This window comes from Oncorhynchus mykiss, chromosome 28 (assembly GCF_013265735.2).
Source record: "Oncorhynchus mykiss isolate Arlee chromosome 28, USDA_OmykA_1.1, whole genome shotgun sequence".
Classification (NCBI taxonomy): domain Eukaryota; kingdom Metazoa; phylum Chordata; class Actinopteri; order Salmoniformes; family Salmonidae; genus Oncorhynchus; species Oncorhynchus mykiss.
Window position 1 is genome coordinate 5,485,003 of NC_048592.1, and position 11,727 is coordinate 5,496,729.

The 11,727-nt window shown below is 41.8% G+C and overlaps 1 protein-coding gene across 3 annotated transcripts in view; it reads left to right on the plus strand.

Moving 5' to 3' along the window:
* Nucleotides 1–11,494, plus strand: part of LOC110508385 (zinc finger protein 704) — a 104,100-nt gene extending 92,606 nt beyond the window's left edge. For 2 of the 3 annotated variants that reach the window (XM_036967067.1, XM_036967064.1), the window contains 4 exons: nucleotides 1,145–1,430; nucleotides 2,243–2,350; nucleotides 2,817–2,944; nucleotides 3,079–11,494. In XM_036967067.1, the coding sequence (XP_036822962.1) occupies nucleotides 1,145–1,430; nucleotides 2,243–2,350; nucleotides 2,817–2,944; nucleotides 3,079–3,190 (634 nt within the window). In that variant the 3' untranslated portion in view covers nucleotides 3,191–11,494. The remainder of the gene's footprint in view (nucleotides 1–1,144; nucleotides 1,431–2,242; nucleotides 2,351–2,816; nucleotides 2,945–3,078) is intronic. The other variant, XM_036967066.1, reaches the window with a different exon arrangement.
* Nucleotides 11,495–11,727: the final 233 nt, after the last annotated feature.

Below are 11,727 nucleotides of genomic sequence, written 5' to 3' on the forward strand. Positions count from 1 at the left end.
CTGTTCAGAGGAGACTGCGTGAATCAGGCCTTTGTGGTCGAATTGCTGCAAAGAAGCCACTACTAAAGTACACCAACAAGAAGTAGAGACTTGCTTTGGCCAAGACACACGAGCAATAGACATTAGACAGGTGGAAATCTGTCTTCTGGTCTGATGAGATTTTTGATTCCAACCGCCATGTCTTTGTGAGATGCAGAGTAGGAGAACGGATGATCTCCGCATATGTGGTTCCCACCGTGAAGCATAGAGGAGGAGGTGTGATGGTGTGGGGGAGCTTTGCTGGTGACACAGTTTGTGATTTATTTAGAAGTCAAGGCACACTTAACCAGCATGGCTACCACAGCATTCTGCAGCAATACGCCATCCCATCTGGTTTGGGCTTAGTGGGGCTGTCATTTGTTTTTCAACAGGACAATCAGCCAACACACCTCCAGGCTGTGTAAAGGCTTTTTGACCAGAAAGGAGAGTGATGGAGTACTGCATCAGATAACCTGGCCTCCACAATCACCTGACCTCAACCCAATTGAGATGGTTTGGGATGAGTTGGACAGCAGAGTGAAGGAAAAGCAGCCAACAAGTGCTCAGCATATGAGGGAATCCTTCAAGACTGTTGGAAAATAATTCCAGATGAATCTGGTTGAGAGAATGCCAGGAATGTGCAAACCTGTCATCAAAATATATTTTGATTTGTTTAACACTTTGTTTGGTTACGGCATGATTCCATATGTGTTATTTCATAGTTTTGATGCATTTATTCTACAATGTAGAAAATAGTCAAAATAAAGAATAACCCTTGATGTGTTGAAACTTTTGACTGGTACTGTACATTCATGCTACACACACGTTACAACTGCTGCTACCAGACTCGTATTATAATTTCTAAATAAACACCCCTCAAATCCTCCCTTCCCCAAAACACGTGGAATAAGGGACTATAAATTGTTCTCTATTATTCTCATGCTAAAATGTTTATTCTATTCTACTGAGCCAATTACTTTATTTTCATATTGTTATATTATTTCTTATTGATGTTGCCTTGTCCAGAAGGAATCTGCAAGTAAGCATTTGGTTGGACGGTGTATACCATGTACGTACGGCTGAATCTTAGAAGCTGCTTCATGTATGTCACCCTCCTATGGTGCAGGCGGAACTGTGACTCGGACTACAGTGACGGGGAGGAGGACTTCTACTACTCAGAGATCGAGGTCAACATGGACAGCCTATCAGAGGGCTTGTCCAGCCTCACGCCCACCTCCCCCACCACTACCGGCCCTCCCCCCATCTTCCCCCCTTTCTCCCACGCCGCCTTTGTTCCCCGCTCTGAGCCCGCCCACATCGTCATGAGGGGACCGCAGGGTCATGCCCCCAGTCTGCTCAGCCAATCAGCTCCCTCCACGCTCTGCCATATCCGTACTGACCACGCCTACCAGGTAAGAACAGTCAGGCACACACATGCACGCACATCCACCTTATTCTCCAATGGCTATGGTACTCTGTTGCTATAGAGACTCCAGGAGTTTCATGTACTGGAGCTGTCCTCTACTCCATGACAGATAATGTTTTGGTTCTCCTGGTCTGTGTGTGTTTAGTTACTTATGTCCATGAAACTGAGTTGAAGCTTAAAGCTGCACATGACACGTCACGTCAGATCAATAGATTTCTTTAGGTGAGGTCGCCGCCTTCTCTATTTTACTCCATTTTCCGTAGTATCTATCTCCCTTTTCTTTCAGTATCAGTCTTTGTCGCTCAACCTCCCTCTACCTCCACTCGTTCACTTCTTCTCTAATCATCTCTCCCCCCTTTACCTCCCTCTCTCATCTCTCCCTCCCTCTCTCTCCTCTTCCTCTCTCTCTCCCTTCTCATCTCTCTCTCTGCTCTTCCTCTCTCTCCTTTCTCATCTCTCCCTCCCTCTCTCTCATCTCTCTCTCTGCTCTTCCTCTCTCTCTCCTTTCTCATCTCTCTCTCCCTTCTCATCTCTCCCTCCCTCTCCCTTCTCATCTCTCCCTCCCTCTCTCTCTCTCTCTCTCCTCTTCCTCTCTCTCCCTTCTCATCTCTCTCTCTCTCTCTCTCCCTTCTCATCTCTCCCTCCCTCTCTCTCTCTCTCTCTCTCTCTCTCTCTCTCTCTCTCTCTATCTCTCTCTCTCTCTCTCTCTCTCTCTCTCTCTCTCTCTCCTCTTCCTCTCTCTCTCCCTTCTCATCTCTCTCTCTGTCTCTCACCGTGGTGCGGTACTGTGTTTTCCAGGCCACTGCTCCTGTGAGTATTCCTGTGTGTTCGGAGCAGGCTGATGGGAATAGGGATGGGATCAGTGTGTCCTGGCAGTCCCCTCCTGTCATTTTTAAAGGCTTAACGGTGAGCAGGCTGCTTTCTCTCCCTCTCTTTCTGCATCCTCATATCTCTATCTTCAATCACTAATCCATCTCTCAACTCCCTACTCCTACTCCCTAGCTCCTACCACCCCCAACTAACCTCTTTTTCAATTTCTCTTTTCCCCTTTCATTCAAGCTCATCTCTCTCCTCCTTTCTTCTACCCTACCTCTCTCTGCCTCTACCTCCCGTCCCTGGAGTGTTGTTTACTATGTAGACATATTGTCTTTAGGGCTGAACTAGAATCAGTTTAGCCCTAACTTAGCCAGTGTGAAGAATAACACGGTCTGAGAGGTGACACTGATCTAGAGCCGTAGTTACGTAGACTTCTTTCTTGTCATGTCACATGGTCAGGAAAATCTCAGAGCATTAGGTGTAACCCTTAATTATGGACTGCCATGCTGTGATTGGTTGGTGTTGAATGCCCTTTGACCTGTGGTTGCCCCTGCAGGGGCCGTTGACTCACATCCGCACGGTGAGCTTCGGGGAGAAGAGACAGCCAGCCCCTCACACACATACCACCATCTGCAAGACACCTCCCTTTACTGCCCCCCTGCCCAAACCAGCACCAGGAATCAGGTACACAGTGTGTGTGTGTGTGTGTGTGTGTGTGTGTGTGTGTGTGTGTTGACCCTTGCTGTGTGAGTGTGTTTAGCAACTTCATGGTATTGTAGTGTAAAGTCTAACTGTGTGCCATCTTATTGGTTGCCAAGGAAACCCCGCGGAGATGCCAAAAAGTGCCGGAAAGTGTATGGCATGGAGAAGAGGGACATGTGGTGCACAGCCTGCCGCTGGAAAAAAGCCTGTCAGCGATTCACTGACTGAACCCCAGTACATCACTGGGACGGACTCTTCCTCTGCCAGCGCTTCAATGAGGTGTCATCTTCCACTGAGGAGATGTGGGGGTTTCTCCGTGATGAAGCCCCTCAGAGCACGCACTGCTTCCTCCTGACCAGCAGCTCGCTTCTCCTAGTCCTCAGACAGCTGAATTCACAAAACACAACAACTAACTGATGAAAAAGGCAAAAAATAAAAATGAATTTGGCTTTGGAAGAATTGTTTTTCTTTCTAATGATGAGACTTTTTAGGTAGTCAAAAAAAGAAAAATATTATTCAAAACCTTTTTGATTTGTTTTGTATTTTCTAATTTTGTCTGCCTTCACTGTAGGGGAGTGGTTGAAGATTTCAGATAAGCTTTTTGCTATTGTATTGTTTTTTACCGGTCCGAGTATCATGTAAGCTACTGTGTTTGAGTTTATAAGATCCTGATACCGCTCCCTTGTCAGCCTCTTTCAATGCATCTCTGTTAATGTTTTAGAACTAAAATCACATTCACTTCGGGGCTTTTATTCAAATGGATCGTTTTCAAATTTCACCTGTCCCTCTTTTGAAAAGGGCAGTAAGTCTACCAAAGGAAAAACAAATCAGAATATCGCTGAGAATTTAGATGCTGCTTATTAAGATGCTTGTTCTGCTCTTCATATCCAAGTGTTATGGAATAACACATCACATGCTCTTATAGGAATTCAACTCAGAAACTCTAATCACGTTGTTTGGGAAGTAAATCATCCGTAGCTACTCCATGAGATTCTTGCTTTTTTGCATAGATATGAAACACACTCTTCCATCTGGTTGCACCAAATGTTACGTTTTGAATGTACAGTTTATAAAGATATCTATTTCCCTTTCTTCCTTTCTATACCTCTGATATGCATCTTTCAGAAACAACACATCTTTCAACAGATCACTGTAAACTTTGTAACTAAAGTGTTTCCTCTCATTTCTTACATGTGTTTTCAGCGATCAGTTGCCAAGGCAACTAGTAGTTGCAAAGTGTAATCGCCAGGGTTTGGAAAGTCTCGTCTTGCTTTGATTAATCAGCTCTATTGTTGATAACCGCTATCGTCGACAACATTAAGCTCTGCTGTAACGCTGCTGGCTACTCAGTGTTCATTTTCTGAGTATCATCATGGACATAGAATACTCATTCTCTGTGGGTACTGTACCATAGTCAGTCCTACTCAACCCTCACTCCCAGTTACAGCTCTTAACTGGTATCTGATGGCGTTGAAATCAAGATGTTTGTCTCCAAGGGATTGTTTGCTTCCCATGAATTGTACCTGGATTCCTGATCAGACATGAGAGCAGATATAGATGTATATTTTTAAACAGATGTATTTTTCTACTCTAGCTACTGTTTCGATTGTTGCCAGCTCTTTGAATGTAGTCTCTGCAGGCTCTCTCTTTCTGCTCCCAACACTGACTACTAGCCATTACACAAGTTACAACAGCACACACATACACACACACACACACACAGGACTCTAAATTAACTGGTGCTCCCAATTTTTAAAAGTTAGGAGCACCACATATAATGTATGAGCACCAGATTATATTGTTTAATTGATTGAGATGCAGCCTATATTAATTCTATCTCCTTTTGAAGCACATGCTGTGCCCCAGAAATGAACACCGTTTAGATAGTTTATAATAAAAGCTCAAATGTTGATACAAATATCTGAAATTACGTGGAATATTTGGTTTCTACATTGTGTAAAATCACTATTTTCCTATTGAGATGCATTACATTGAACATTGTACACTGTCTCTAAGCACGTCAGGTTTGTGATGAGGACATCGATCTCCTGAAGAAGCTATCCTTTTCCTTTCTGTGCCCCTAAATGTTTGGATATACTGGTCAAGTTACCAGTTTGTTAGCTAGGCAGCCAATGAGGTAACATGACTGAACAAACTGTAAACAAATGGCCCACGAAGTGGTTTATTAACGTAAATTGCGGTCCTGTCGATAGGCTATAGAAAGAATAACAACTGCGCTGGTAATATGGGTCAGATCTTTTTAACTGGGGTAGAAACAAGATATTTTTGCTGTAGTAATGGTTCAACCATGATGCTAACTTTTTTTTCTCTAGGGGACTCGGAATCAACAGTACTGCGAAGCCTAATCATTACAACAATTATTATTCGGGATACTTGTTTTTATAGGAGCACAGTACACCCCCCCCCAACAAAAATAATCTAGGTCGCACAGCAAAATATTTATGGACGCACTTTAGAGCCCTACGCACAGTCACGCACGTGCACATCCTGTAGTGCCACCTGGCCTCTTACCTCAGCTCACCTTGAACTTGTTTCGATGACAACGGCCACAGTCAGTGGCAGTGTTCGATAGCATCAAAACTACTGCAGACAACTGCCTGCCGACTGACTGATCTACAAATCACCTTCCATCATAAATATCGACTCATTATTATTTGTAGATCAGTCAGTCACAATTTACCCATGATACATTGCATCTTTTATCCTATCGAACACAGCCTATGACTTTCCAGTCGTTGGCTGTCTTACACATCTGTTGTCATGTTGACACATGCGCTCTCAGCTGTCACATATTCTAATTGACATGACATCAGTAGAAGGCCATTCTAAGACAGCTGGCCGTGACTGTTATATCTTGTTGTTTTTTGGGTACAACAAACAAGCAATCGAACCAACGGGATTCTTTTTGGGGCTCTATTCATCCTTATCCCTGAATCCTTACAGATTGCATACTGGTAATTTCCGATTGAGCCGACATATGCAGAGTTTGAGTGAATGTTAACAGGGAAATTTGCCTTTACATTTTAATTCCACTGTCACGCTGAACTTTCCCGATACGTGTTTAATAGAGCCATGCCATGTCAGTCTTTTCCTTGATTTCCATTACCAACAAATATGGTCATGCTTGTTGGCTAGTAACCTTGCTGTCAGGCGTTCTGTCTGAGAGAGAGAAGCCGTGTCTTACAGTTCCTCACTGGTCAGAATGGAGAGTAGGCTGGTAATTAATGGTCAGAAACTTCACAAGTGCCAATGAAAATAACATTACGAGGACAAATGATGTACCTAAAGAAATGGTACTAACTTGCACTGCACAAATAAAAACATTTATACATGGAGATTTTATATACACAGATTTTGAAGTGAAATTTAATTAGAGGTTTTGGGTCGTCACTGCTTTGGTGTTAAAATGGGGTTTCAGGGATGGGGCTTCTACACCTCTTGGGTCCCCCCATAAGAATGTTCTGAACCTGTATGTCTAGTTCTCTCTGTGTGTGGTGTACACAGCCCAATGGGGCCCACAATGTTGTCTGGAATAGAGTGGTACTGGATGCAGCCTTGGGGAAAAGGCTTCCAAAAGGGTTCTTCGGTTGTCCCCATAGGAGAACCCTGTTGGGTTCCAGGTAGAACACTTTTTGTTTTCTAGTAGAAAACCTTTTGAGTTCCATGTAGAAGTCTCTGTGGAAATGGTTTTACCTGGAACCAAAAGGGCTCTACATGGAACCAATAAGGGTTCTTCAAAGGATTCTCCTATGGGAACAGACGAAGAGCCATTTGGTTCTAGATGGCACCTTTTAAGAGTGTAGTACAGCACGGTACTTTGTGAGTAAGGGTTTCCCCTCAACCTTGTTATTGTGTCACCGAGATGACCCCTGAAGTCACATCTCAGGCAGTTTGCCCTAACTTGGTATGGGGGGAAACTGGTCCAGCATTACCCATCTGTCATTCAATGGTTGCTTGTTGTCGTCTTCGGAACAGATCGTTTCAACGACATGGGGTTTCCTACACATCCTACTCATATACTGCTTTCAGAAACATTGGGTTTAGTCTTGGCAAGTGGCTTTTTCACATTTTATTCCAGATGAGAGAAGAGGTTTTATTTCCAGACTGACTCCTATTTTGGACTCCTGTCTGATTGTGATTTGATTTTAAGTGAGCACTTAAACACACCCGCTCAGCTCTCTCTCAGTCCATCCCCCAGCCAAAGCACCTGACACTTCTCCACCAATTGACTGGCAGCGGATTGGCCAGTCATACTTTTGATTTGCATCAGAGCAATCAAGTCCATTGTTCTCAATTTAAGTCACCCTATCCCCGCCATGTAATTTTTTATTGCACTAAATTGGCCTTATGGGTCACTGGCCAGGGCTAATGCAAAGGGAGCACTCTTTATTTAATTGTTACCTGCCAGCAGCATCCACTGCTGGCTTTCCTCTGAAGCTAAGCAGGGTTGGTCCCTGGATGGGAGACCAGATGCTTCTGGAAGTCGTTTTGGACGTCCAGTAGTAAGCACACTTTCCTCTGAAGCTAAGCAGGGTTGGTCCCTGGATGGGAGACCAGATGCTTCTGGAAGTGGTGTTGGAGGTCCAGTAGGAGGCACTCTTTCCTCTGGTCTAAAAAATATATATGTAACCTAGGGCAGTGATTGAGGACATTGCCCTGTGTAGGGTGCTGTCTTTCAGATGGGATGTTAAACGAGTGTCCTGATTCTCTGTGGTCACTAAAGATCCCATGCCACTTATTGTAAGAGTATTTTAACCCTGGTGTCCTAACTAAATTTCCAATCTGGCCCTCATACCATCATGGCCACCTAATCATCCACAGCTTCCAATTGGCTCATTCATCCCGGTGTAACTATTCCCTACGTTGTTGCTGTAAATGAGAACGTGTTTAGGAGACCTGAGGCTTTGGAAGGTTTTGATTTGGTGTGTTTGGAGAACTGGGGCTTTATGATAGGTGTTGAAAGAGGAAGTGGGACAAGCAGTGACGATTATTAGATATGGATTTGTAGTTTCAGGGCATATGCACCGTAAAGAGAACCGTGGTGCTATTTTGATGTTGTTTTCTTTGTTGTATTTCTATTATATAAAAAGGAAACTTTCTCAAGTAGATTTGCTCAGAATATTTTTTTCCTTCCTATTTTTTAAAGGGCAATTGAGAAGCTATATTGAATATAACATGTACATACTTCTATATTGCAGTTTAGGGGAAAAGGGGAGAAAAAACGTTGATGAATTTGAAACCTACAAAAAGAAAAGCTTGTTTTCTTTCTTGTAACGCTGGCTAGTTTCTACTGCCTGTAGAGAACTGTTAGTACGCTGTCTTCAGTATCGGAAAACATTTAACATACACACTAACAGTTGGACCTATCATGTGTATATCATATCTATACCACAACCATGCAGTATTGCTTCACCTTCTTACATTGTGCAATGATGTGCTTTAATTGAACTAACTTGACCTTTTGATGACCTTTCTTTGAGCCACCTGTGTGGGATCTATTACGAATGCATTCATTGGCATGTAGGCGTTTATTTGGGCAGTTATAATGAGTCCTTGGCCATTATGAATGCTTATATTGGTCCATATACTGCACTCTTCCCACTTAGTGTAATGCATATAATGAATATGTTTATGAAGGTGTAATGCATTTGTTAAGGTGGTCATAAGGAACCATGAGCTGTTGTGAATGCTTACGACAAGTCTTATAATACACTATGGAGTGATCGACTGTGCTATAAATGCAGTCATAATGATTTGTACACGATTCCTAAAATCTGCTACCTTTTCTGTCTCCCTTCCTGCCAAATATGGATTTATCAGAATACGTGTTGTTGTTATTATCTTTTGAGGTAATGTTGTATGTAATGAGGAAGTGTGTTATCCAGAGAAATATAATTCTAGTTTCATGGTTTCACCTTTGGGGTTTCTGTTTCCTGTCCTGCACATTCCAACAGGCCGCTTGCCTTGGTGTCTGCCTGTTCCGTACCTGTACATTTCCCTGTCATAACTTCAGTGACTTTCTCTCCATCTCCTCCTCTATTTCTCTCCGTTATGTATCTTTCTCTTTCAAAATGTACTGTAGTCCCAAGTCATTACCCAGTATATTAAGCTAACCAAGCCCTTGAAATATGTTCAGTGATTCTATTCTTTGTTTGCTTTTTGAATGTCGATGTTTTTGAGTCCAGCCCAACAGCACAGCAACAGCAAAGCCAATGGATCTCCATCCAAATGTAATTCATCGTCATGGCAGCTCCGCTCAACTCTGTGCTTCTTCTTCTACCGTACTCGTAATCGACATACCTATTTGATCTGTTTGTCTTTCTGTCACTGTTTTACCTGTCTTTGATCTGTTTGTCTTTGTCACTGTTTTACCTGTTTTACCTGTCTTTGATCTGTTTGTCTTTGTCACTGTTTTACCTGTTTCACCTGTCTTTGATCTGTTTGTCTTTGTCACTGTTTTACCTGTCTTTGATCTGTTTGTCTTTCTGTCACTTGTTTTACCTGTCTTTGATCTGTTTGTCTTTGTCACTGTTTTACCTGTTTCACCTGTCTTTGATCTGTTTGTCACTGTTTTACCTGTCTTTGATCTGTTTGTCTTTCTGTCACTGTTTTACCTGTTATACCTATCTTTGATCTGTTTGTCTTTGTCACTGTTTTACCTGTTTCACCTGTCTTTGATCTGTTTGTCTTTCTGTCACTGTTTTACCTGTCTTTGATCTGTTTGTCTTTGTCACTGTTATACCTATCTTTGATCTGTTTGTCTTTGTCACTGTATTACCTGTTTCACCTGTCTTTGATCTGTTTGTCTTTCTGTCACTGTTTTACCTGTCTTTGATCTGTTTGTCTTTGTCACTGTTTACCTGTCTTTGATCTGTTTGTCTTTGTCACTGTTTTACCTGCCTTTGATCTGTTTGTCTTTGTCACTGTTTTACCTGTCTTTGATCTGTTTGTCTTTGTCACTGTTTTACCTGTTTCACCTGTCTTTGATCTGTTTGTCTTTCTGTCACTGTTTTACCTGTCTTTGATCTGTTTGTCTTTGTCACTGTTTTACCTGTTTCACCTGTCTTTGATCTGTTTGTCTTTGTCACTGTTTTACCTGTCTTTTATCTGTTTGTCTTTGTCACTGTTATACCTATCTTTGATCTGTTTGTCTTTGTCACTGTTTTACCTGTTTCACCTGTCTTTTATCTGTTTGTCTTTCTGTCACTGTTTTACCTGTCTTTGATCTGTTTGTCTTTGTCACTGTTTACCTGTCTTTGATCTGTTTGTCTTTGTCACTGTTTTACCTGCCTTTGATCTGTTTGTCTTTGTCACTGTTTTACCTGTTTCACCTGTCTTTGATCTGTTTGTCTTTCTGTCACTGTTTTACCTGTCTTTGATCTGTTTGTCTTTGTCACTGTTTTACCTGTTTCACCTGTCTTTGATCTGTTTGTCTTTGTCACTGTTTTACCTGTCTTTGATCTGTTTGTCTTTGTCACTGTTTTACCTGTTTACCTGTCTTTGATCTGTTTGTATTTCTGTCACTGTTCTACCTGTCTTTGATCTGTTTGTCTTTCTGTCACTGTTTACCTGTTTTTGATTTATTTGTCTTTCTGTCACTGTTTTTCCTGTCTTTGATCTGTTTGTCTTTCTGTCACTGTTTTTCCTGTCTTTGATCTGTTTGTCTTTGTCACTGTTTTACCTGTTTCACCTGTCTTTGATCTGTTTGTCTTTGTCACTGTTTTACCTGTTTCACCTGTCTTTGATCTGTTTGTCTTTCTGTCACTGTTTTACCTGTTTTACCTGTCTTTGATCTGTTTGTCTTTGTCACTGTTTTACCTGTTTCACCTGTCTTTGATCTGTTTGTCTTTCTGTCACTGTTTTACCTGTTATACCTATCTTTGATCTGTTTGTCTTTGTCACTGTTTTACCTGTTTCACCTGTCTTTGATCTGTTTGTCTTTGTCACTGTTTTACCTGTTATACCGGTCTTTGATCTGTTTGTCTTTGTCACTGTTTTACCTGTTTTTGATCTGTTTGTCTTTCTGTCACTGTTTTACCTGTCTTTGATCTGTTTGTCTTTGTCACTGTTTTACCTGTATTTGATCTGTTTGTCTTTCTGTCACTGTTTTACCTGTTTTACCTGTCTTTGATCTGTTTGTCTTTGTCACTGTTTTTACCTGTCTTTGATCTGTTTGTCTTTGTCACTGTTTTACCTGTCTTTGATCTGTTTGTCTTTATTTTTTAACTGTCTAAATGTTTTTCTCCTGCTGTGCCATGTCTTTACCGAGCCTTATCGTTGGCTGGAGTGAAACTGACCTTATTTGTGTTTCTTTATTATCTTGTTCGTGTTAATTGATTGATTGATGTTCCTTCATTATGTGTAGAAGAGGGATTTGTTTTATTGCTTATGTCAGTCTGTGACATCAAGTGAATGGATGACTTAATGTCATGATGAAGATGATGTTGAAAATAAGGCAGGTGATGTAAATGTGATAGAGAGAAAATAAACACAAATGGAATGGAATATGTATTCTCAGTCTCTCTTTCTTCTCTGTGTGTGTGTGTGTCTCTGTGTTTTTGTCATAGGCAAAATTGCTCCCCTCCCCCCAATATTCAGAACAGGTGGATTCGTCCCCCTCAAAATATATATTGATTGGGGGCCCCTGGAGTTTGGGGCCCCCAGATAGCATATGCAAGTTTCATAAGCACTGGTAAAATATGTCGAAATGCAGTCAATTTGCTTTTAACCGTCAAAAAACAAAT